Source organism: Oncorhynchus kisutch, linkage group LG6 (genome assembly GCF_002021735.2).
Source record: "Oncorhynchus kisutch isolate 150728-3 linkage group LG6, Okis_V2, whole genome shotgun sequence".
In the NCBI taxonomy this organism is placed as follows: Eukaryota; Metazoa; Chordata; class Actinopteri; order Salmoniformes; family Salmonidae; genus Oncorhynchus; species Oncorhynchus kisutch.
The window spans coordinates 16,371,977-16,398,953 of NC_034179.2; the positions used below are offsets into that span (position 1 = coordinate 16,371,977).

At 44.0% G+C, this 26,977-nt stretch overlaps 1 protein-coding gene across 4 annotated transcripts; it reads right to left on the bottom strand.

Annotated features, from left to right (window-relative positions):
* Window positions 1–1,577: 1,577 nt before the first annotated feature.
* LOC109892403 (protein prune homolog 2) lies at window positions 1,578–25,044 on the bottom strand. 4 transcript variants are annotated; one of them, XM_020484904.2, is made up of 12 exons: window positions 24,961–24,994; window positions 23,968–24,258; window positions 21,749–21,824; window positions 21,198–21,407; window positions 20,782–20,958; window positions 20,298–20,400; window positions 19,493–19,624; window positions 15,100–15,186; window positions 3,973–4,071; window positions 3,840–3,878; window positions 3,312–3,359; window positions 1,578–3,085 (listed from the first exon to the last, which is right to left on the bottom strand). In XM_020484904.2, exons 3-12 carry the CDS (start codon window positions 21,801–21,803, stop codon window positions 3,055–3,057), a joined length of 981 nt encoding a protein of 326 aa, XP_020340493.1. In that variant the 5' UTR covers window positions 21,804–21,824; window positions 23,968–24,258; window positions 24,961–24,994; the 3' UTR covers window positions 1,578–3,054. The 4 variants fall into 4 exon arrangements, with proteins under 4 accessions (XP_020340493.1, XP_031682156.1, XP_020340494.1 ...); XM_031826296.1 differs by having other exon boundaries at window positions 3,308–3,359; window positions 24,961–24,978; XM_020484905.2 differs by lacking the exon at window positions 23,968–24,258 and having other exon boundaries at window positions 3,308–3,359; window positions 24,961–25,044.
* Window positions 25,045–26,977: the final 1,933 nt, after the last annotated feature.

Below are 26,977 nucleotides of genomic sequence, written 5' to 3' on the forward strand. Positions count from 1 at the left end.
TATTTCAAATGGCTTGATTGAGCGTGCCTGGTGCAATAGAAGCAGTAGAAAAACAAATTGAAATCTATTTGTCACAATGCTTTGTTAACAGGTTTAGACTAACAGGGAAATGCTTCCTTACGGGCCCTTCCTAACAATGCAGAGGCCCAGTCGGTGTAATTCACAGATGGCTGGATGGGCCGGGTTAAAGATGTTAAATACATGGATCAGGATGGAACGATCTACATGAAGTTCAGGTACGGGCAGCCAGGGGATAATGACGAGAGCTATACATTTTGCTGAAGGGTGATGTATCTTTAGCAGGATTTTTCTCTTTCTGCCTCATTGCTCACGCTCTCTCGTTGAATCGCTCTTTCTCTCAGAGCTTGCAGCCATCTTATTTGTCCTTGTTTGACATAAAACACAAAGATATTTAATGTTGAGGTGTTTTAATAAATGCTGTTCATACACAAAATTGTGTAGGTTGTCAAATACCAGTTATTTTTAACATTTAGGGGAAAAGTATATTCTTTGACTTGATGGTTTATTTTGTGACTTTAACCACGGCCCCTGAAATACAATATCATGCGCAGTGAAATCAGTTTCAAAATATTATTCCTCTTTTGTAATTGTGGGAGTGTTTAAGTTAAATACTTTAAATCAGTTCTGGTTTTGCCTCTTGTCTTTGTATACTTCATTTGCTTTCATGGACTTTTGGAAATGTTTTTTTGTTCTTCAAATAACATTGAGAACATTTTGTTGTGATACAAGCCATGTGTCACTATCATTGTTATTTAACTAGGTAAGTCAGTTAAGAAAACATTCTTATTTACAATGACAGCCTACCGGGGAACAGTGGGTTAACTGCCTTGTTCAGGGGCAGAACGACAGATTTCTTGTCTGCTCATGTAACAGTATAATTTTAGACCGTCCCCTCGCCCATACCCGGGCGCGAACCAGGGACCCTCTGCACACATCAACAACAGTCACCCAAGAAGCATCGTTACCCATCGCTCCACAAAAGCCGCGGCCCTTGCAGAGCAAGGGGAACCACTACTTCAAGGTCTCAGAGCAAGTGACGTCACCGATTGAAATGCTATTTCGCGCGCACCGCTAACTAAGCTAGCCGTTTCACATCCGTTACACTCAGGGACTCCATCTAGTAACCTTTCGTTTACTGGCTCAACGCTCTAACCACTAGGCTACCTGCCAACCTGTATACATTTGGCACCAAATGGAAGAATAGACCATCAGGGAGGAGCTGGACTTATCCAATAAGAAACGCTAAGGGCTGCATTCAATCTGTATGGTGGAAGATCTGTGTCATTTTAGATTGAGCCGACATATTCAGCGTTTACTGTGAATGCAGTCTCCGCAAACGCAGGAACATTGCCTTATAAATTTCAATCACAAATTTTCCCACAATACTTCTGCGATACACATTAAATCCAGCCCTTAATATCACCCTGGTGGTGTGATAGGAAGGTAAATGACCTTCAAGTATGGCTAATAAGGATGCAAATTCATCACTGGCCATTTAATTCACAAATGAATACAACTGACATTGGCATAGATGGCACGTGAGGAAAAACACAGAATTGCTCAGCGTAAAACAATTTATTGATTTCGTGTTCCATCATATTACACACACTGTTGAAGGCCATCATTCTGAGGAAACATGCATTGACACACACGCATACACCCACACGTGGGATGCGAAATTGTGCTTTACAGAGACCCATGCTGCTCTCTCTGTCCCACTCTGAGGTCATATCCTGTTTGGTGCAGCACGAGCCCTAGACGGTGAATATGTAGAAAGTCTGACGGAAACACACAGACACAACACACACACACACACGGCACGCTCGACTTATAGGACAGGTATCTGAAAGGACATGCTCTCACAATTTACTGACAGCTTGTTTTCACACATTACCACATGGTTACACACAGAAATATATTTCTATGGTTACACACGGCATCCTCTGTATTTCAGATTAATTCAACGTGAAAACATCTAGAGATTTTAGTGGTAAAACACTTTCATCACGATCCAAGGTAATAAGATCAACAACAAAAAAGATTGAGACGTGTAACTTGGTCATTTCCTAAGGGGACTAGGTTTTATCATGCCATCGATATGTCAGATTGATTTTGACATACCATCGTTGATGTGCTGTTGTCTCAAGGACATAATGACTTGTCTAAATCCCAGATGGACTAACATTAAAGGTAGACTCAGCGATGTGATTTAGATGCAGAAAGTCAACAGCATAGTGGGTCAATTTCCGCAATAACTAAGAGCAATGAAGCATGAAACTCAAACTTCCCCGCTGTTTTGGCCCTGTGGCTGTGGCTACCATGCTGTGGACACCGTGAAGCGTGCACCTGCACAGATACTGTGAAAGTCAAGTCTTGCATCTCGCTCCTTTCAATATCTGCGGTGCTGCTCGTGGCCACATCAGTCCACTGAGTCTACCTTTAAAGGATGATATATTATTGCTTCACTGCTGCTCATGCATTATTACCAAAGTACAACATTAACTTCGATGCTAAGAATGGAAGTATGTACTGTACTGTGAGAGACCATTTGTTATTCTGTCCTTAACAAACTATCATGTATGTGGTTTTACAGTGTCAAGCATCTTAGTACTGATCCTGGGCAACCCACTTGTGTGCAAATTCTGTTACAACCCAGCACACACACCTGATTATTCAACTAATCATCAAGACCTTGGTGTGCTATCAGGTGTTAGTGCTGGGAAGAAACAAAACAGTGCACCCCTGTGGGTCCCAAAGACCAGGATTAAGAAACCCCTGGTGCTAATCTAAAGTCTGTCAATGGTGTTAGAGATTCATGTTATGGTGATGTTATAGGATACTGCGTCTGAGTGCTAACAGGGATTATGGACTGTTTTCATAGTCGTCTCCGTGTCTGACAAACACACAGGAATAGTACATTAGTCTTACTGTTTCTAGTGTACGAAACATTCAGGAGTTCTAAAACAATGTGAAATTCCATTTTGAAGCGAAGCCACAACCATCCATTCCCAGTCGTGTTGAACACCACTTTGTCTAGGAGCTGTTCGTGTTGGTTTTATCGGCTCTGCAGAGGAAGAGAAGCCAATGAAACACGTAGTAATGTTAGAGGTAGCATCCCAAATAGCAAACTATTCCCTAATATAGTGCACTGCTTTTGACCAGGGCCCTAAAGGGAATAGGGTGCCATTTTGGGACGCAGCCTTAGTGTTTATATGAAAGACAGACAAGCCAGACAAGGCCATCTCTCTTCAGACTGCACTTAAACAAGTAGCTTTAGTGGTCTTACTGACTCTGGTCTCCCAGACGTCGGCTCAGGTCCCTGGAGGAAGCTGCTCACGCTACAGAAGAAAAAGGAAAACAAGTCAGAAGGGAATCTGGGGTGCAGTGGTAAATATATCCAAGGGCTACATTCTATGGACCATATTGAATCAATGGTATTCCTTGTGGGGAAGGCTGAACCAAATATAGTCAAATGAGTATGTTTCTCATTGGAATTCTACATCTCTTTCTCAGACTCATCTCATTCACCATCTGTGATATATCACCATAATTAATCATCAATAAACCATAGATTATGGTAATACATGGAAGACAAATGCCTTGCGGGATACATTTATCACATTTCCATATTACTACAGTGTATGAAAGTAGTCAGAACAAACACACAAGTGAGAAGGCTCATCCAACCTAGAAGCCTTTCTGATCTTAAACAGGATCATGTGATAGATGGGAGTCTAGTTAAGAGAGAACAGACATGGGGGGGTACATAGTTTCTGTTTCTACAGCCGTAATAATAAGGGAAGGGAGTCAATGCTTACGTCGAGCTCAACGCCGCTTCCTTCAGCTCCTCGTCAAGGCTAAGGGGTGAGAGTTGACAACGGAAGATAGTCAGTTACAGTGAAGAGGAGGAGAGGAGAAGAAGGGAGAGAGGGATGTCTAGACTGGGCTCACCTAATGATGCACTCTGGGATGTGGACATACTCCATGGGGATGAGTTCCTGCAGCTCAGCCAGGCTGTTCACATACTTTATCTTATTGCTGAACTTGGTGCTGTGACAAAACACACAAACACACTCCTGCTATCTTTATCTACCAGATTATTTTATTTGAACAGAGAAATGTACACTGAGTGTACAAAACATTAGGAACACCTTACTAATATTGAGGTGCACCCCCTTTTGTCCTCAGAACAGCCTAAATTCATCTGGTCATGGACTCTACAAGATATCAAAAGCGTTCCACAGGGATGCTGGCCCATGTTGAACCCAATGCTTCCCACAGTTGTTTCAAGTTGGCTGGATGTCCTTTGGGTGGCGGACCATTGATACACACAGGAAACTGTTAAGGGTGAAAAACCCAGCAGCGTTGCAGTTCTTGACACAAGCCAGTGCACCTGGCACCTACTACCATACCTCGTTTAAAGGCACTAACATCTTTTGTCTTGCCCATTCACCCTCTGACTGGCACATATACACAATCCATGTCTCAATTGTCTCAAGGCATAAAAATCCTTCTTTAACCTGTCTACCTCCCCTTCATCTACACTGATTTAAAGTGACATCAACAAGGGATCATAGCATTCACCTGTTCAGGCTATGTCATGTAAGAGTAGGTGTTTTGTACACTCAGTGTATACCATGCTTTCGTGAAGTATTCACACCCCTTTACATTCTCCATATTTTGTTGTGTTAGAGCCAGAATTTTAAAATGGATTAAATTGAGATATTTTGTCACTGGCCTACACAAAATACCCCATAATGTCAAAGTGGAATTATGTTGTTAGAATTTTTGTAAACAAATTAATTAAATATGAAAAGCTGAAATGTCTTGAGTCAAGTATTCAACCCCTTTGTTATGGCAAGCCTAAATAAGTTCAGGAGTAAACATTTGCTTGACATGTCACATAATAGTTTGCATAGACTCACTTTGTGTACAATATTTTTACAATATTTTTTGAATGACTTCCTCATCTCTGTAACCCACACATACAATTAACTGTAAGGTCCCTTAGTTGAGCATTGAATTTCAAACACAGATTCAACCACAAAGGCCAGTTAGGCTTTCCAATGTCTCGCCGCAAAGAAGGCACCTGTTGGTAGATGGGTAAAAAAAGCAGACATTGAATATCCCTTTGAGCATGGTGAAGTTATTAATTACAATTTGGTTGGTGTATCAATACACCCAGTCAATACAAAGATACAGACATCCTTCCTAACTCAGTTGCTGGAGAGAAAGGAAACCACTAAAGTAATACTGCTAGTCACTAGTAATTAGTAATTAGTCACTAGTAATTCACTTTTTGCCCTGAATACAAAGTGCCATGTTTGGAGCAAATCCAATACAACACAGTACTACTCTCCATATTTTCAAGCACAGTGGTGGTTGCATCATGTTATGGGTATGATTTTTTAAATGATTTTCTTATTTCACCTTTATTTAACCAGGTAGGCCAGTTGAGAACAAGTTCTCATTTACAACTGTGACCTGGCCAAAATAAAGCAAAGCAGTGCGACAAAAACACATGTGATTAACAAACGTACAGTCAATAACACAATAGAAAAATCTATATACAGTGTGTGCAAATGTAGTAATATTTGGGAGGTAAGGCAATAAATAGGCCATGGTGGCGAAATAATTACAATTTAGCAATTAAACACTGGAGTGATAGATGTGCAGAAGATGAATGTGCAAGTAGAGATACTGGAGTGCAAAAGAGCAAAAAATAAATAACAATGTAGGGATGAGGTAGCTGGGTGGGCTATTTACAGATGGGCTGTGTACAGGTGCAATGATCGGTTTGCTGCTCTGACAGCTGATGCTTAAAGCTAGTGAGGGAGATATAGTTTAGTGTCCAAGATGGCGTAGCAGTAAGTCGTCCTGTCGTGTCGTGTCCCTGTATATTTTGTTTATATTTTGTTTATTTTTCGTTTTTTACATATTTTTCGTCTTTTACATAGCTATCCCTTTTTAAAAACATTTTGCTAAACCTAAGCTTCCAAATACGCTGGATCTTCACAACTAGCTATCTAGCTAAACCGCAACCCTGGACGACTACCCCTGGCTAGCGTTTCCACCCACTTAGCTTGAAGCTAGCCCGGCCTGCGCTACCACCGTAGCATACTCCTGAGCTACAATACCCGGGCCCACGACCGGTCTATCGATGTCACCGCATGAAGAGGAATAAACAGACTCACCCCATCGCGACGTCCCCCAAAGGCTAACTCTCTAGCCCTCGCTATCTCCCTGCTTGCTAATTCGGCCTGCTAACTGCTAGCTTGTCCAGCTCCGGTCCGCTAACTGCTACCTTGTCTAGCCCGGGCCTACAAACTGTTAGCTTGTTAGCACAGGCCTGCTAACCGCCTGAATCGCCGCGTCCCAAACGCCCACCGGACCCATATTTACTTTCTATCTCTTTTGACTTTCAATTTGTTTATACCTTCCGGAAACCTGCCTCACCCAATGTGATACGGAATCGCTATTATTTTTTATTTATTTTTAGAACACACTCAAGAACCTCCAGAAGCTAACCAGCTAACTAGCTACAAGCTATTTAGTCATTGTTCGTTTTTTTAACCTGGATAACACTCGCCAGTCCAGCTTCCCTTCCCCATCCACCGCTGCCCCCTGGACACTGATCTCTTGGCTACATAGCTGATGCACGCTGGACTGTCCATAAATCACGGTACTCCATTCTGCTTGTTTGTTTTATCTGTTGGCCCCGTTGCCTAGTCTACGCCATTTTACCTGCTGTTGTTGTGCTAGCTGATTAGCTGTTGTCTCACCTACTGTTTTAGCTAGCTTTCCCAATTCAACACCTGTGATTACTGTATGCCTCGCTGTATGTCTCTCTCAAATGTCAATATGCCTTGTATACTGTTGTTCAGGTTAGTTATCATTGTTTTAGTTCACAATGGAGCCCCTAGTTCCACTCTTCATACCCCTGATAACTCCTTTGTCCCACCTCCCACACATGCGGTGACCTCACCCATTACTACCAGCATGTCCAGAGATACAACCTCTCTCATCATCACCCAGTGCCTGGGCTTACCTCCGCTGTACCCGCACCCCACCATACCCCTGTCTGCGCATTATGCCCTGAATATATTCTACCATGCCCAGAAACCTGCTCCTCTTATTCTCTGTCCCCAACGCTCTAGGCGACCAGTTTTGATAACCTTTAGCCGCACCCTCATACTACTCCTTCTCTGTTCCGCGGGTGATGTGGAGGTAAACCCAGGCCCTGCATGTCCCCAGGCACCCTCATTTGTTGACTTCTGTGTTCGAAAAAGCCTTGGTTTCATGCATGTCAACATCAGAAGCCTCCTCCCTAAGTTTGTCTTACTCACTGCTTTAGCACACTCTGCTAACCCTGATGTCCTTGCTGTGTCTGAATCCTGGCTCAGGAAGGCCACCAAAAATTCAGAGATTTCCATACCCAACTATAACATCTTCCGTCAAGATAGAACTGCCAAAGGGGGAGGAGTTGCAGTTTACTGCAGAGATGGCCTGCAAAGTAATGTCATACTTTCCAGGTCCATACCCAAACAGTTCGAACTACTAATTTTGAAAATTACTCTCTCCAGAAATAAGTCTCTCACGGTTGCCGCCTGCTACCGACCCCCCTCAGCTCCCAGCTGTGCCCTGGACACCATTTGTGAATTGATCGCCCCCCATCTAGCTTCAGAGTTTGTTCTGTTAGGTGACCTAAACTGGGATATGCTTAACACCCCGCCAGTCCTACAATCTAAGCTAGATGCCCTCAATCTCACACAAATCATCAAGGAACCCACCAGGTACAACCCTAACTCTGTAAACAAGGGCACCCTCATAGACGTCATCCTGACCAACTGGCCCTCCAAATACACCTCCGCTGTCTTCAACCAGGATCTCAGCGATCACTGCCTCATTGCCTGTATCCGCTACGGAGCCGCAGTCAAACGACCACCCCTCATCACTGTCAAACGCTCCCTAAAACACTTCTGTGAGCAGGCCTTTCTAATCGACCTGGCCCGGGTATCCTGGAAGGACATTGACCTCATCCCGTCAGTTGAGGATGCCTGGTCATTCTTTAAAAGTAACTTCCTCATCATTTTAGATAAGCATGCTCCGTTCAAAAAATGCAGAACTAAGAACAGATACAGCCCTTGGTTCACCCCAGACCTGACTGCCCTCGACCAGCACAAAAACATCCTGTGGCGGACTGCAATAGCATCGAATAGTCCCCGTGATATGCAACTGTTCAGGGAAGTCCGGAACCAATACACGCAGTCAGTCAGGAAAGCTAAGGCCAGCTTCTTCAGGCAGAAGTTTGCATCCTGTAGCTCCAACTCCAAAAAGTTCTGGGACACTGTGAAGTCCATGGAGAACAAGAGCACCTCCTCCCAGCTGCCCACTGCACTGAGGCTAGGTAACACGGTCACCACTGATAAATCCATGATTATCGAAAACTTCAATAAGCATTTCTCAACGGCTGGCCATGCCTTCCGCCTGGCTACTTCAACCTCGGCCAACAGCTCCGCCCCCCCCGCAGCTCCTCGCCCAAGCCTCTCCAGGTTCTCCTTTACCCAAATCCAGATAGCAGATGTTCTGAAAGAGCTGCAAAACCTGGACCCGTACAAATCAGCTGGGCTTGACAATCTGGACCCTCTATTTCTGAAACTATCTGCCACCATTGTCGCAACCCCTATTACCAGCCTGTTCAACCTCTCTTTCATCTCGTCTGAGATCCCCAAGGATTGGAAAGCTGCCGCAGTCATCCCCCTCTTCAAAGGGGGAGACACCCTGGACCCAAACTGTTACAGACCTATATCCATCCTGCCCTGCCTATCTAAGGTCTTCGAAAGCCAAGTCAACAAACAGGTCACTGACCATCTCGAATCCCACCGTACCTTCTCCGCTGTGCAATCTGGTTTCCGAGCCGGTCATGGGTGCACCTCAGCCACACTCAAGGTACTAAACGACATCATAACCGCCATCGATAAAAGACAGTACTGTGCAGCCGTCTTCATCGACCTCGCCAAGGCTTTCGACTCTGTCAATCACCATATTCTTATCGGCAGACTCAGTAGCCTCGGTTTTTCGGATGACTGCCTTGCCTGGTTCACCAATTACTTTGCAGACAGAGTTCAGTGTGTCAAATCAGAGGGCATGCTGTCCGGTCCTCTGGCAGTCTCTATGGGGGTGCCACAGGGTTCAATTCTCGGGCCGACTCTTTTCTCTGTGTATATCAATGATGTTGCTCTTGCTGCGGGCGATTCCCTGATCCACCTCTACGCAGACGACACCATTCTATATACTTTCGGCCCGTCTTTGGACACTGTGCTATCTAACCTCCAAACAAGCTTCAATGCCATACAACACTCCTTCCGTGGCCTCCAACTGCTCTTAAACGCTAGTAAAACCAAATGCATGCTTTTCAACCGGTCGCTGCCTGCACCTGCATGCCCGACTAGCATCACCACCCTGGATGGTTCCGACCTAGAATATGTGGACGTCTATAAGTACCTAGGTGTCTGGCTAGACTGCAAACTCTCCTTCCAGACTCATATCAAACATCTCCAATCGAAAATCAAATCAAGAGTCGGCTTTCTATTCCGCAACAAAGCCTCCTTCACTCAAGCCGCCAAGCTTACCCTAGTAAAACTGACTATCCTACCGATCCTCGACTTCGGCGATGTCATCTACAAAATGGCTTCCAACACTCTACTCAGCAAACTGGATGCAGTCTATCACAGTGCCATCCGTTTTGTCACTAAAGCACCTTATACTACCCACCACTGCGACTTGTATGCTCTAGTCGGCTGGCCCTCGCTACATATTCGTCGCCAGACCCACTGGCTCCAGGTCATCTACAAGTCTATGCTAGGTAAAGCTCCGCCTTATCTCAGCTCACTGGTCACGATGGCAACACCCATCCGTAGCACGCGCTCCAGCAGGTGTATCTCACTGATCATCCCTAAAGCCAACACCTCATTTGGCCGCCTTTCGTTCCAGTACTCTGCTGCCTGTGACTGGAACGAATTGCAAAAATCGCTGAAGTTGGAGACTTTTATCTCCCTCACCAACTTCAAACATCAGCTATCTGAGCAGCTAACCGATCGCTGCAGCTGTACATAGTCTATTGGTAAATAGCCCACCCTTTTCACCTACCTCATCCCCGTACTGTTTCTATTTATTTACTTTTCTGCTCTTCTGCACACCAATATCTCTACCTGTACATGACCATCTGATCTTTTATCACTCCAGTGTTAATCTGCAAAATTGTAATTATTTGCCTACCTCCTCATGCCTTTTGCACACATTGTATATAGACCCCCCCTTCGTTTTCTACTGTGTTATTGACTTGTTAATTGTTTACTCCATGTGTAACTCTTTGTTGTATGCTCACACTGCTATGCTTTATCTTGGCCAGGTCGCAGTTGCAAATGAGAACTTGTTCTCAACTAGCCCACCTGGTTAAATAAAGGTGAAAAAAAATAAAAATAAAAATAAAAAAAATATATAAGAATCCAGCTTCAGTGATATTTGCAATTCGTTCCAGTCATTGGCAGCAGAGAACTGGAAGGAAAGGCGGCCAAAGCAGGAGTTGGCTTTGGGGATGACCAGTGAAATATACCTGCTGGAGCGCGTGCTACGGGTGGGTGCTGCTATGGTGACCAGTGAGCTGAGATAAAGCAGGGCTATACCTAGCAAAGACTTATAGATGACCTGGAGCCAGTAGGTTTGGCAACGAATATGAAGCGAGGTCCAGCCAACAAGAGCATACAGGTCGTACATGGGGCTTTGGTAACAAAATGGATGGCCCTGTGATAGACTTCATCCAATTTGCTGAGTAGAGTGTTGGAGGCTATTTTGTAAATGACATCGCCGAAGTCAAGGATTGGCAGGATAGTCAGTTTTACGAGGGTATGTTTGGCAGCGTGAGTGAAGGATGCTTTGTTGCAAAATAGGAAGCTGATTCTAGATTTCATTTTGGATTGGAGATGCTTAATGTGAGTCTGGAAGGAGAGTTTACAGTCTAACCAGAAACCTAGGAATTTGTAGTTGTCCACATATTCTAAGTCAGAACCGTCTAGAGTAGTGATGCTAGATGGACGGGAGGGTGAGGGCAGTGATCGGTTGAAGAGCATGCATTTATTTTTACTTGCATTTAAGATCAGTTGGAGGGCACAGAAGGAGTGTTGTATGGCATTGAAGCTTGTCTGGAGGTTTGTTAACACAGTGTCCAAAGAAGGGCCAGAAGTATACAGAATGGTGTCGTCTGCGTAGAGGTGGATCAGAGAATCACCAGCAGCAAGAGAGACATCACTGATGTATACAGAGAAAAGAGTCAGCCCGGGAATTGAACCTTGTGGCACCCCTATAGAGACTGCAAGAGGTCCGGACAACAGGCCCTCCGATTTGAGAAACCAAGGCTGTTGAGTCTGCCGATAAGAATGTGGTGATTGACAGAGTCGAAAGCCTTGGCCAGGTCGATGAAGACGGCTGCACAGTATTGTCTTGTATCAATGGCGGTTATGATATCGTTTAGGACCATGAGCGTGGCTGAGGTGCACCCGTGACCAGCTCGGAAACCAGATTGCATAGCGGAGAAGGTACGGTGGGATTCGAAATGGTCGGTAATCTGTTTGTTTACTTGGCTTTCGAAGACTTTAGAAAGGCAGGGTAGGATAGATCACCTCCACCGCGGCCGCTTTCCAATCTTTAGGGATCTCAGACGATATGAAATAGAGGTTGAACAGGTTAGTAATAGGGGTTGCAACAATTGAGGTAGATCATTTAAGAAAGAGATGGTCCAGATTGACTAGCCCAGCTGATTTGTAGGGGTCCAGATTTTGCAGCTCTTTCAGAACATCAGCTATCTGGATTTGGGTGAAGGAGAAATGGGGAGGCTTGTGCAAGTTTCTGTGGGGGGTGCAGAGCTGTTGACCTGGGTAAGGGTAGCCAGATGGAAAGCATGGCTTATTAAAATCTTAGATTATCATAGATTTATCAGTGGTGACAGTGTTTCCTAGCATGAGTGCAGTGGGCAGATAGGAGGAGGTGCTCTTATTCTCCATGGACTTTTTGGAGTTTATGCTACAGGATGCAAATTTCTATTTGAAAAATCTAGCCCTTGCTTTCCTACCTGCCTGTGTATATTGGTTCTTAACTTCCCTGAAAAGTTGCATATCGCGGGGGCTATTCAATGCTAATACAGTACGCCACAGGATGTTTTTGTGCTGGTCAAGGGCAGTCAAGTCTGGAGCGAACCAAGGGCTATATCTGTTCTTAGTTCTACATTTTTGAATGGGGCATGCTTATTTAAGATGGTGAGGAAAGCACTTTTAAAGAATAACCAGGCATCCTCTACTGACGGAATTAGGTCAATTTCCTTCCAGGATACCCAGGCCAGGTCGATTAGAAAGGCCTGCTCGCTGAATTGTTATAGAGAGCGTTTGACAGTGATGAAGGGTGGTCCTTTGACGACGGAACCATTACGGACGCAGGCAATGAGGCAGTGGTCGCTGGGATCCTGGTTGAAGACAGAGGTATATTTAGAGGGCAGGTTGGTCAGGATGATATCTATGAGGGTGCCCGTGTTTACGGATTTGGGGTTGCACCTGGTAGGTTCCATGATAGTTTGTGTGAGATTGAGGGCATCTAGCTTAGATTGTAGGACGGCCGGGGTGTTAAGCATATCCCAGTTTAGGTCACCTAATAGTACAAACTCTGAAGATAAATGGGGGGCAATTAATTAACATATAGTGTCCAGGGCACAGCTGGGGGCTGAGGGGGGTCTATAACAAGCGGCAACAGTGGAGACTTATTTCTGGAAAGGTGGATTTTTAAAAGTAGAAGCTTGAACTGTTTGGGCATAGACCTGGATAGCATGCCAGAACTCCACAGGCTATCTCTGCAGTAGATTGCATCTCCACCCCCTTTGGCCGTTCTATCTTGGCGGAAAATGTTGTAGTTGGGGATGGAAATTTCAGAATTTTTGGTGGCCTTCCTAAGCCAGGATTCAGACACGGCTAGGACATCAGGGTTGGCTGAGTGTGCTAAAGCAGTGAATAAAACAAACTTAGGGAGAAGGCTTCTGATGTTAACATGCATGAAACCAAGGCTTTTACGTTTACAGAAGTTAACAAATGATAGCGCCTGGGGAATAGGAGTGGAACTGGGGGCTACAGGGCCTGGGTTAACCTCTACATCACCAGAGGAACAGAGGAGGAGTAGGATAAGGGTACGGCTAAAGGCTATAAGAACTGGTCGTCTAGTGCGTTGGGGACAGAGAATAAAAGGAGCAGATTTCTAGGCGTGGAAGAATAGATTCAAGGCATAATGTACATGTTAGGATGTGAGTACAGTGGAGATAATCCTAGGCGTTGACTGACAATGAGAGAGGTTTCGTCTCTGGAGGCACCAGTTAAGCCAGGTAAGGATTTTTTGTGTGTGGTACAAAAGAGCTATATAAGGCATTTTGAGCGGGACTGAGGGCTCTACTGTGAAATAAAACAATACTAACTAGCCAAGATAGCAGTGAGACAAGACATATTGACATTAGCGAGTGGCATAAAGCAATCACAGGTGTTGATCAGGAGAGCTAAGACAACAACGAGTAAATGGTGATGAATGGGCAAGAGCAGGTCAGTTAGGTACATACAGGACCTGAGTTCGAGGCTGGGGCTGACAGGTAAACAAATTAGGTGCCGTGTTATTGAAGCAGTCCAGGGGGCATCAGCTGTGTAGCCGAGTGATCATAGGGTCAAAAGAGCAGCAATAGGTGAGTCGGGGTGAGGTTCGCTAGTCACTACTACGCTAGGTGAACAGGGGACACAGCGTTCAAAAAAGCTAGTGGGCAGGGGCTAGTAGATGGTTCTTTGGCGACATCGTAACAGAATAGCCTGTTGAGACCACATCGGGCGATCACGTCGGCAGTCCATTCGTGATGGATTGGAGGGGCTCCGTTTCAACAATAAAGGGACCAGGCCAATTGGCAAAGGAGGTATTGTAGCCCTAGAATTAGCTGGTCAAGCGGCCTAGCTCGAGGCTAGCTCAAGGCTAGCTGCTGCTGCTTCAGGACAGAGGCGTTAGCTAACAAATGCCACTTGTTTGCAGCTAGCTAGCTGCGATGATTCTGTGTGATGATCCAGAGCGGCAGGAATCCGGTGATATGGTAGAGAGAAACAGTCTGATATGCTCTTGGTTGATATCGAGCTGTGCAGACTGGCAGGTGTTGTCTGAGCTAAAGCTGGCTGATGACCGGGAAAAAGATGAAGACTGCTAGCCGTGGCTAACAAAGACTAGTAGCTAGTTAGCTGGCTAGCTCCTGATGGAAGTTCCAGTTCTAAGAAATAAAAATAGCAATACTACATTGGATCAGGTGGGTTGCAGGAAAATATATTTAGTTCGTAGATAGAAAGTGAGATTAAGATATATATACGAAAAAGACCGGCTATTTAAACTGGTTAAGACACAAGAACATAACAAAGACATGGATGCTTGTGATTGTTCAGGATAAAAATAAACGTAATGGAGCGAGGCACAGGCAGAATCCTAGAGGAAAACCTTCCACCAGACACTGGGAGATGAATTCACCTTTCAGCAGGTCAATAACTAAAACACAAGGCCAAATCTACACGGGAGGTTTTTACCTAGAAGACAGTGAATGTTCCTGAGTGTCCTGGTTACAGTTTTGACTTAAAACTGCTTGAAAATCTATGGTAGGACCTGAAATTGGTTATCTAGCAATGATCAACAACCAATTTGACAGAGCTTGAAGAATTGTAAAAATAATGATGGGCAAATGTTGCACAATCTATGTGTGGAAAGCTCTTAGAGACATCCTGAAAGACTCACAACTATAATCACTGCCAAAGTGATTTAATATATCAAGATATACTAGTTTTCCTTTTCTTTTTCTTTTTTCTTCTTTTTTTTATACAAATGTTCGAGTTTTCTTGTACTTTGACATAAGAATATTTTGTGAAGCTTGTTGACCAAAAAAATGACAAATCAATTTTACTACCACTTTGTCACAACAAAACGTCATGGGGGTGTGAATCATTTCTGAAGGCACTGTCTACATGTGTTTACCTTATGAAGGGCCTGGTGATGGCTAGGATGGTCCGTATAAACCATGACGGGTGGACAATGATGAAGGATTTCAAATTCTTCCTGAGCCTGTAACCAAACATTCATAAAAATTATCATATTGAGTGTTTGTGTGTGGTGGCATGATACAATGTTATTACTGTTGAACACATGGGGTAATACAGTTGAAGTCTAAGTTTACATACACCTTAGCCAAATACAGTGCCTTGCGAAAGTATTCGGCCCCCTTGAACTTTGCGACCTTTTGCCATATTTTTTTGTGAAGAATCAACAACAAGTGGGACACAATCATGAAGTGGAACGACATTTATTGGATATTTCAAACGTTTTTAACAAATCAAAAACTGAAAAAATTATTCAGCCCCTTTACTTTCAGTGCAGCAAATTCTCTCTAGAAGTTCAGTGAGGATCTCTGAATGATCTAATGTTGACCTAAATGACTAATGATGATAAATACAATCCACCTGTGTGTAATCAAGTCTCCTAATAAATGCACCTGCACTGTGATAGTCTCAGAGGTCCGTTAAAAGCGCAGAGAGCATCATGAAGAACAAGGAACACACCAGGCAGGTCCGAGATACTGTTGTGAAGAAGTTTAAAGCCGGATTTGGATACAAAAAGATTTCCCAAGCTTTAAACATCCCAAGGAGCACTGTGCAAGCGATAATATTGAAATGGAAGGAGTATCAGACCACTGCAAATCTACCAAGACCTGGCCGTCCCTCTAACCTTTCAGCTCATACAAGGAGAAGACTGATCAGAGATGCAGCCAAGAGGCACATGATCACTCTGGATGAACTGCAGAGATCTACAGCTGAGGTGGGAGACTCTGTCCATAGGACAACAATCAGTCGTATATTGCACAAATCTGGCCTTTATGGAAGAGTGGCAAGAAGAAAGCCATTTCTTAAAGATATCCATAAAAAGTGTTGTTTAAAGTTTGCCACAAGCCACCTGGGAGACACACCAAACATGTGGAAGAAGGTGCTCTGGTCAGATGAAACCAAAATTGAACTTTTTGGCAACAATGCAAAACGTTATGTTTGGCGTAAAAGACACTGCTCATCACCCAGAACACACCATCCCCTCTGTCAAACATGGTGGTGGCAGCATCATGGTTTGGGCCTGCTTTTCTTCAGCAGGGACAGGGAAGATGGTTAAAATTGATGGGAAGATGGATGGAGCCAAATACAGGACCATTCTGGAAGAAAACCTGATGGAGTCTGCAAAAGACCTGAGACTGGGACGGAGATTTGTCTTCCAACAAGACAATGATCCAAAACATAAAGCAAAATCTACAATGGAATGGTTCAAAAATAAACATATCCAGGTGTTAGAATGGCCAAGTCAAAGTCCAGACCTGAATCCAATCGAGAATCTGTGGAATTGAAAACTGCTGTTCACAAATGCTCTCCATCCAACCTCACTGAGCTCGAGCTGTTTTGCAAGGAGGAATGGGAAAAAATGTCAGTCTCTCGATGTGCAAAACTGATAGAGACATACCCCAAGCGACTTACAGCTGTAATCGCAGCAAAAGGTGGCACTACAAAGTATTAACTTAAGGGGGCTGAATAATTTTGCACGGCCAATTTTTCAGTTTTTGATTTGTTAAAAAAGTTTGAAATATCCAATAAATGTCGTTCCACTTCATGATTGTGTCCCACTTGTTGTTGATTCTTCACAAAAAAATACAGTTTTATAGCTTTATGTTTGAAGCCTGAAATGTGGCAAAAGGTCGCAAAGTTCAAGGGGGCCGAATACTTTCGCAAGGCACTGTACATTTAAACTCAGTCAGGAATTGTGAAAAATACAGTTTTTCACAATTCCTGACATTTAATCCTAGTAATAATTCCCTGTCTTAGGTCAGTTAGGTCATCACTTCATTTTAAGAATGTGAAATGTCAGAATAATAGTAGATATAATTATTTATTTCAGCTTTGATATCTTTCATCACATTCCCAGTGGGTCAGAAGTTTACATACACTCAATTAGTATTTGATAGCATTGGCTTCAAATTGTTTAACTTGGGTCAAACGTTTCGGGTAGCCTTCCACAAACTTCCCACTGTCACACCCACACTTTTTATCTTGTCTAGGGGTTTTGTATGTTTATGGGGCTGTTTCCTTTATAGGTATATTGTATGTCTATGGTTGCCTGGATTGGTTCTCAATTAGAGGCAGCTGTCTATCGTTGTCTCTGATTGGGAACCATATTTAGGCAGCCATATTCTGTGGGTACTTTGTGGGTGATTGTTTCCGTGTCTGTGTTTGTTCACCACACGGTACTGTTTCGGTTTCGGTTTTTCACGGTTCGTTTATTGTTTTGTAGTGTTCAGGTTATTTCATTAAAAACAACTATGGACACTTACCACGCTGCCTAAAGACGAAGAGGAGGAAATCAGCCGTGACAGAATTACCCACCAAAACAGGACCAAGCAGCTTGGTGACAGGCAGCGGCAGGAGGAGCAGCACAATCAGGACTATTAGACTTGGGAGGAGATACTGGACGAAAAAGGACCCTGGGCACAGCCAGGGGAATATCGCCGCCCCAAAGCGGAGCTGGAGGCAGCACGGCGGCGCGGATGGAAGCCCAAGAGTCAGCCCCAAAAAATTATTGGGGGAGGCACACAGGAGTATGGCGAAGCCAGGTAGGAGACCTGCGCCAACTTCCTGTGCTTACCGGAGAGCGAGAGGGACCGGGCAGACATCGTGTTATGCTGTGGAGCACACGGTGTCCCCAGTGCGGGTGCATAGCCCGGTGCGGTACATACCAGCTCATCGTATCGGCCGGGCTAGAGTGGGCATCGAGCCAGGTGCCATGAAGCCGGCTCTACGCATCTGGTCTCCATTGCGTCTCCTTGGGCCGGCATACATGGCACCAGCCTTACGCATGGTGTCCCCGGTTCCTCCTCTTCGTCCGAAAAGAGAAATAAGCCGTGACACCCAAAATATGTTGGGTGAATTTTGGCCCATTCCTCCTGAAAGAGCTGGTGTAACTGAGTCAGGTTTGTAGGCCTCCTTGCTCACACACGCTTTTTCAGTTCTGCCCACACATTTTCTATAGGATTGAGGTCAGGGCTTTGTGATGGCCACTCCAATACCTTGACTTTGTTGTCCTTAAGCCATTTTGCCACAACTTTAGAAGTATGCTTGGGGTCATTGTCCATTTGGAAGACCCATTTGCGACAAAGCTTTAACTTCCTGACTGATGTCTTGAGATGTTGCTTCAATATGTCCACATAATTGTCCACCCTCATGATGCCATCTATTTTGTGAAGTGCACCAGTCCCTCCTGCAGCAAAGCACCCCCACAACATGATGCTGCCACCCCCGTGCTTCACGTTTGGGATGGTGTTCTTCGGCTTGCAAGCCTCCCCCTTTTTCCTCCAAATATAACGATGGCCATTATGGCCAAACAGTTCTATTTTTGTTTGATCAGACCAAAGGACATTTCTCTAAAAAAGTACAATCTTTGTCCCCATGTGCAGTTGCAAACCGTAGTCTGGCTTTTTTATGGTGGTTTTGGAGCAGTGGCTCTTCCTTGCTGAGCGGCGTTTCAGGTTATGTCGAAACAGGACACGTTTTACTGTGGATATATACTTTTGCCTGTTTCCTCCAGCATCTTCAGAAGGACATTTGTTGTAGTTCTGGGGTTTGATTTGCACTTTTTGCACCAAAGTATGTTCATCTCTAGGAGATAGAACGCGTCTCCTTCCTGAGCGGTATGACAGCTGCGCGGTCCCATGGTGTTTATACTTGCGTACTATTGTTTGTACAGATGAACGTGTACCTTCAGGCATTTTGAAATTGCTCCCAAGGATCAACCAGACTTGTGGTGGTCTACAATGTTTTTTCTGAGGTCTTGGCTGATTTCTTTTGATTCACCCCTGATGTCAAGAAAAGAGGCACTGAGTTTGAAGGTAGGCCTTGAAATACATCCACAGGTACACCTCCAATTGACTCCAATTGACTCAAATTATGTCAATTAGCCTATCAGAAGCTTCTAAAGCCATGAAATCACTTTCTGGAATTTTCCAAGCTGATTAAAGGCACAGTCAATTTAGTGTATGTAAACTTCTGACCCACTGGAATTGTGATACAGTGAATTATAAGTGAAATAATCTGTCTGAAACAATTGTTGGAAAAATTAATTAATTAATTGACATCTACAAAGTAGATGTCGTACCCAACTTGCCAAAACTATAGTTTGTTAACAAGAAATTTGTGGAGTGGTTGAAAAACTAGTTTTAATGACTCCAACCTAAGTGTATGTAAACTTCCGACTTCAACTGTAAATACATGTTAATCCTATCACATTGCACTTTTTCATGCTACAAATATAATTAATCCATCCATCTACTCAAAAAGCAATCTACCTCCTGTCAATCATCTGGTAGCACTTCTTGAGCCAGCCCATTCCAGGCATCCTCCTGTGGGGCGTGGCTCCGTTCAAATAGACAATCATATAGTCCTCTGCCACCATCAGCTCCAACGTGCTGATCACATACCTGCCGGCAGGGCAAACAGCAGGGCAAGTACACATCACACTACCATCACTGACTTCGCTGATAACTACTTTATTGAGGGAAAATGTACTTACTACCACTGTGATATGAGTTTGCCTCACCTAGCTATCTTAAAATGAATGCACTAATTGTAAGTCGCTGTGGATAAGAGCATCTGATAAATGACAAAATGTCAAATGTAAATCAATCTAATCACTAGATTCTAGTGTATGATTTAAAACATGTCCAAAGAGTAGAGAAACATCTGAAATATCACTGAAATTAAGAACAAGAGAGGAGTATGACAGTGAACGATTGGAAGGTACATGCAGAATATTTACAACATTGCTCTTCAAGTTATTGTTCTTGGAAATAAAGACAGACAAGAACTTAACCATAAAACGCAATTAGTTATCAGTATATCCATCAAAACATCTACACATAATGTGTGTATTGTTCGGTCACAGGTCTACGTTTCGAACCAGGGATAGGGGAGTAAGGTCGGGAAATATTCCGATCCACACAAGATCTGAGTAATAGCTTGCTTGACATTTAAAGGTAATTTCAGATTGAGCTGAAATATTCAGCATTTATAGTGAATGTGATCTCCGCATGCATCACCTTTTAGAAGGTGCCTAAGTCAGTACTAATGAGATTGAGGATAGGTGCAACTTACAGGAAGAGGTTCTCCATGACTTCATGGTAGTCCTCACTGTCACTGTCTGGGAGGAAACACGCTGCAAACACTATTATGGCGTTCACTCCGTTTCCATAGTACCCTGATGAAGGAAAAACAACACTTCAAAAGAAATATTAAAATATTGCCCACACTACAACAGTTTACAAGAGTACCCTGTCTCGGAGGCTAGATCGTGGGTTGGGTCTGGGTTGGGTGGGGTGGGGTAGGGTAGGGTGTTGTTGGGTGAGGTGTTTGGCTGTTTCGTTTCTCAGTTTGTTTGTATTTCTCTCTGTCATCTGCCATGGGTATGTCAGTGTATGTCTGAATATTACATTTTTTACCTGTAATTAACTCCCATTACATTCCATGAAATTAAAATCTGTTTTGTATGGGAGACCCCATCAAGAGAAAGGAGGTAAAATAAGGTATATAAAAAAAGAAGGTATGAAAACACTAAACAACAATCAGAACTTTCCTGTACCTCCATGGGATATAACTCTCTGGTAGGGCTCGATGATCTTCATGTTGATGCGGTGTTCCTGCTCTCCGATGACCACGGCCCTCCACAGCTTCGCATCCTGACGCTCCTCCGCTGCACTGCACGTAGGAATCGGCTCGCGCGGCTCTTTTGATGTGTTGCGATTGGCTGTCGGGGGTTCTGGTTTGGGAAAAAAAAAAAGAAACACAGCTCGTAGAGAACACAGACATACTATAAATCCAACAACAAACATTTTATTACAGAGAAATTAGGTATACGGAATAAAATGTTCATTTTCATTGATACAGCTTCCCAAGTGGTGAAATATCTTGTTTGGTATATTAGACTGTCTGAAATGGACCTATACTGTAAAGTGTACTTAAGAGTGCCATTTGGGACGTACTCCTAGACTGACTCACCCTCCCAGTCCAGCTCATTGTCGGTGTAGTCCAGATAGTCTGTGTCGTCAGGCGTATCCAGGTCGTCCACGTTAATGTCCAGGTCATCGGGTGTCTCTAGGGCGTCGTCTTCACTCTGGTCCAGTGAAAGGCTGATACGCGGGGCAGAGAGCTTCTTCCTTTGGGAGGGGCCACCCGGCGTGCCCTGCAGGGGCAGCGAGTTGGGAGGGGCTACAGGGAGAGAGGGGGAAGAGTCACTGTACATGTTAGAATGATCCATCTGTCTCTCTTCATCACTCCTTATCTCTTGTGGAGTCGTGTGTTATGGCATTTTGTCTGGTTGTCTTCTGTGCTAAATAACATTTGGACTTTTAAATGATATAGCAGTAAAAGTGCATTAGGAATGAGTTAATGTGTCTGTATGAGTAACTAGCCTCATCATGCTGCTGTATGTAACTGTGAGAGGGTGCCTAATTAAGTAAACTGACAGCTCAGTCCTGCAGGTAGCCAAAGATAATGATGGAATAATAACCTATCACACACAGAGTTGCCAGTGTCTAACTGAGGCTCACCTGGTCTGCCCTCGGCCACCTCTGAGCTCATCTTACTGTGAGATGCCAGGTCCATACCCTCATCACCCAGTGGGACCTGAAGAGAACACAGAGACCAATGACATACTGAATACAGACTCAATAAAGAGTGTGTGTCCGTGCGCATGTGTGAGTTTGTCCACGTCAGAGAAGGCTGGTGGGAGGAGCTAACTCCTCTGGTTCAACTGTGTGTGTGTGTGTGTGTGTGTGTGTGTGTGTGTGTGTGTGTGTGTGTGTGTGTGTGTGTGTGTGTGTGTGTGTGTGTGTGTGTGTCATTATCTAAACAACAGGGCTTTCATTTCTTGCACCACAAAGAGAGAATAGATTTTTCACTTCAACAGACAGGTTACAAGGTCCCAAACCCTCTACTGTGGTCCTTCAACCTCTACATTGCTGGGGAGAATCATCATCCATCATCCAAAATAGTCCCTATACTACGAAATCATCCACAATAGTCCCTATACTAAGACATCAAACATAGACACAGACACATGCATACACAGACACACACAATAACATATGCACTATACACACACGTACACATGGATTTTTCTACTGTAGATATGTGGTAGTGGTGGAGTATGGGCCTGAGGGCACACAGTGTGTTGTAAAATCTGTGAATGTATATGGGGACTGCCTTGGCAGCAGCTAATGGGGATCCATAATAAATACAAATACTAAGACATCATCCACAATAGTCCCTATCCTAAGACATCATCCACAATATTGCCTATCCTAAGACATCATCCACAATAGTCCCTATTCTAAGACATCATCCACAATAGTCCCTATCCTAAGACATCATCCACAATAGTCCCTATCCTAAGACATCATCCACAATAGTCCCTATACTAGGACTATTGATACTGCGCACCAGTGAGAGCTTGACTGTGTTTTGTGTTTGCTCATACACACACAGTGAGTGAACTCAGTTGGCAATACTGTAGTACACGCAGTCACACAGTCACATCTCCTACAGGCACACTGTCTTAAAGGATTGTGTCTCTATCATTGCTGCTGGGATGATTTGAATTTACCCCACTAGAGGGGAGAGGGGGAAGAGGGGGAGAGGGAGAAAAGGGGGAGAGGGAGAAAATGGGGAGAGGGAGGGTCAGAAAAGGAAGGGGAGTAGAGTGGAGGAAGAGGAGTGGGAGGGAGAGGGAGTAGAGGGGAAGAGAAAGAAGAGGGGGAGAGTGGAGGAAGAGGGGAGAGGGAGATGAGGGGGAGATGAGGGAGGGGAGTGGAGGAAACGGGGGAGAGGGGGGGTGGGAGGGGAGTAGAAAAGAGGAATGGGAGTGGAGGAAGAGGGGGAGAGGGAGGGGTGGGAGGGGAGTAGAAAAGAGGAATGGGAGTGGGGGGAGACGGAGATGAGGGAGGGGTGGGAGGGGAGTCGAAAACATGATTGGGAGTGGAGGAAGAGGGGGAGAAGGAAAAGAGGGAGGGGAGAGGAGAAAGAGAGGGAGGGAGAAGAGGGAGGGGAGTAGAGAAAGAGAGGGAGAGGAGGAGAGGAGGAAGAGGGGAGAGGGAGAGGGAGAAGAGGGGGGAGTGGGAGGAGGGTTGGGGTAAAGGTCGTCAGATCTCTCCTTCTCTGTGAATCATCCATCCGTTTCTTGCAGGAGGAGGCGGAGAGAGGGATGGGGAGGTAGGGTAAAGCTGTTACATCATCAGCAGCCCATTCTCCTCCCTCTCTCCTCCCGTTCTCTTCTCTTCCCTCTCTCCTCTTTTCAGTCTCTCTGCTGATTCAAATGTCCACACGCTCACTCGAGCACAGATTAGGCACAGATGCAAATGAACCAACCTTCACGTGCACTCACGCACATGAAAATACTGAACTGATCCTAGTTTCTCTTCCAGACGGGAGAAGAAAAATCTGATTGCATTGGCAAATGCAACAAACAAAAAACATGCTGATTAGAATAGCTGAATTCTGAACAGAAAAGATGAATTACATACTGCTGATTCACACACACACATACACACAGACAAACACACATATGGTCGGTATAGCAAGACCAGCATCAGCTGCTTTGCTCCATGGACGGCGATGAACCGCCTAATACACACACCGCAGCACAGCAACACAGTGCTGATGACAGCGGCCCCTCCCTCTCTCTCCCTCTCTTCCTGTCTCTAGAAAATAAATACATCTCTCTCTTCTCCCTTTTCCTTTATTCTGCATCACATTTAACCCATCCACTCACCACTACTGGGGCACAGGAATCTCTGTCCTTCTCTGTCTCAGAGCATAGATTTCAGCTGTGTCTCCCTTTTTGTCTTTATTTTCCTCCCAGGCTCTTGATAGAGATGCTCAGCTTGCAAACTGCTCACAGCTTCCACCATTTTGTGGTCACATGACCCAGGCTGGCACCAAATAAAGGCAATCCCCTGCGTCTCCAGTTGTGCGTGCGTGTGTGTGTTATTATTAGAGGCCAACAGAGAGGAGTTGTAAGCCCAACTGCGCAGCTAAAAGAGGTTTTTATTATCCCTCAGGGCTAAAAGAGAAACAATGAGTTGAAAGGAAACAGTATAATTAAAATGAATCCCTTGCTTTCACTATTTAAGACAATCAATGTATTTTAGAAGCCATTCCATGTTATTTGATTCATCTAAATAAATCGATCAGACAATATTGTAAATACGTAGCAGTGCTTTATGATGAGCATTAAACTGTATGACTACCACCTTTACTAATGTTCTAATTTTACGACCATTTGCTAGTTCCACCCACTATAAATGTTCAGTTATAACTACATCATGTCTGGTCACCTTAAATTGCTTCAGTGTCTCCTAAATAAACACACCTACCTACAGTCTCATCTCCCATATTCTCCATGTACAGTATCTGCCTTATTGTCTTCATTATAATATATATATATATAATACACTATCTAAGGATAACAAGCACTTGATATTTCAATCAAACAATAGAAAAGAAATACAGCATCTCCTCACCTAATGCAATCAAAAATAAAAAATATATTTTAAAAAACAGGAAGATCGAACAATAGCCAGTGTCTCCTACTACACAATAGAGATGTGGAACTTTAAAATATGAGCAGGGCTTTCAAGTATACAGTAAATAGTTGCAAACACTGGTTGTTAAACGACAAAACATAATTCTACATAGTTGGAAGACTTTTCCTCTGAGGAGATCCTCTTTGGACGGGCGCATGTTTGTTTGTTTAGTCACTCACCTCTGTTCTTGGTCTCGGTCTCACCAGTTAAACAGGAAGAGATAGGAGTCTGAAAGTACTGCACACATGACTGCTGCCTGTTTGGTACAAAGGTCGTTGCCACGATGTCCTGCCACCGTCATACCTGTGTGTGTGTGTGTGTGTGTGTGTGTGTGTGTGTGTGTGTGTGTGTGTACATGTGTACGTGTGTGTACGTGTGTGTACGTGTGTGTGTGTGTGTGTGTGTGTGTGTGTGTGTGTGTGTGTGTGTGTGTGTGTGTGTGTGTGTGTGTGTGTGTGTGTGTGTGTGTGTGTGTGTACGTGTGTGTGTGTGTGTGTGTGTGTGTGTGTGTGTGTGTGTGTGTGTGTGTGTGTGTGTGTGTGTGTGTGTGTGTGTACATGTGTACGTGTGTGTGTACGTGTGTGTGTATGTGTGTGTATGTGTGTGTGTGTGTGTGTGTGTGTGTGTGTGTGTGTGTGTGTGTGTGTGTGTGTGTGTGTGTGTGTGTGTGTGTGTTAACACCAGAGCTTGACTTGTGATGAAAGAAGTGCAGGAGCTGTCTTTTCCCAAGTCATCCATTAGACTATGTTCACTGAAATTCACAAATGACATTATGCTATAGAGACCTCTGACTATTCACTGTTAACGGTTAATACATATTTTCCTTGACTTCTCCATGACTTTTAACTACATTTTCATTCATATTAATATTATATATAGCTTACATGAAAAAGTAAGCATTACTGACACTGGAAAAGTGGTGTGTCCAATCCCATGTAGACCTACCACCTCCTACAATTGTGCCCTTGATCAAAGCACTTAGCCCCCCACATAGAACTGCACTGTTAGTCACGTTGTCAACATGTGGTCAACCCTCCATCTGGAGAGCTCCTGGGTGTGCAGGCTTGGCTTTTTCAACATTACAACCAAATACATTTGTCTTTATAAAATTATTCATGTGTTGTGGAGATCTATGCACAGAAAGTTATTTGTCAATTAGGATATTCTTAGAATATTTTCTAATGATGTTCGCAGTTATATTGCTTCTGTTTAATAGAGGGGAATCCCAGTTTTCTAACAGTGAAGATTTATTTAGGCTATGCAGTGCTGGTGGAAAGACACCAACGAAATGAATGCTTAGTTAGCCAATTCAAAACAAACCTATAGCTATCTAGTTAGTCTGTCATTATTTTATACCTGCTGCTAAAATGTGGTTTTCTCTCACTGCTCGGGGAACCGCCCACTCGCACTGGGACACAAGCAGCACCACAGACATGCACTGAAGGGTCAAAACGATAATGGCTGATATGTCGTTTTTTTATTGATTGATCATATTTACAAGTGTGCTTTCATGAATTACATGAACAATTAGGAAACTAATTTCCATGACTTTCCATGACCTTACAAGACCTGATTTGACCATTCAGGTTGGCACATTTTCAATCTGCACAATCTCGAACAGAGTACTGTCATTCACTGAGTCACAGACTAGCGGCAGATACATTTGAACAGAGGAATCAGAAAATGAACGCCCACTCTACATTGTTATTAAATGAAGATTCCGCCTTCATTCTGCTTTGATTATTTGTTTTGCCTTGGTGTGTGAATCTGGGCCAGCGATAGGCTACTTGCTTTGGTATGCAATTTCCCAAAATGTAAAGTGCTGCTACGGTGTTCTGGACATCTCCAGCCCAAGTTAAGCACTGAAATACACAATCTGGCTGTTCAAAAAGACAATAATGAGGTGACGTACTATTCCTTATTATAACCCTTCTATTATATATTAAAGCAATAAGACACAATAAGGCACACTAAGGGCTGTTCTTATGCATGATGAAATGCAGAGCGCCTGGATACAGCCCTTAGCTGTGGTATATTGGCAATACCCAAAGTTCCTTATTGCTATTATAAACTGGTTAAACATAATGAGAAGAGTAAAAAATAAATGTTTTGTCATACCTGCTTTCCGCCAATCAATCCACCCAGTTTATAATAAATTATATAGACTATCATGAACTATTACAATATTAAACCACA

What these genes read in the sequence shown, in the direction of transcription:
- LOC109892403 (XM_020484903.2), bottom strand. Translation starts at nt 21,803, where the DNA reads ATGGACCTGGCATCTCACAGTAAGATGAGCTCAGAGGTGGCCGAGGGC. An exon ending in GTCATGGAGAACCTCTTCCT is followed by an intron (nt 19,625 to 20,297) that starts GTAAGTTGCACC and finishes CCCTGCCGGCAG; the next exon opens with GTATGTGATCAGCACGTTGG. An exon ending in ATCCCAGAGTGCATCATTAG is followed by an intron (nt 3,879 to 3,972) that starts GTGAGCCCAGTC and finishes CTCACCCCTTAG; the next exon opens with CCTTGACGAGGAGCTGAAGG.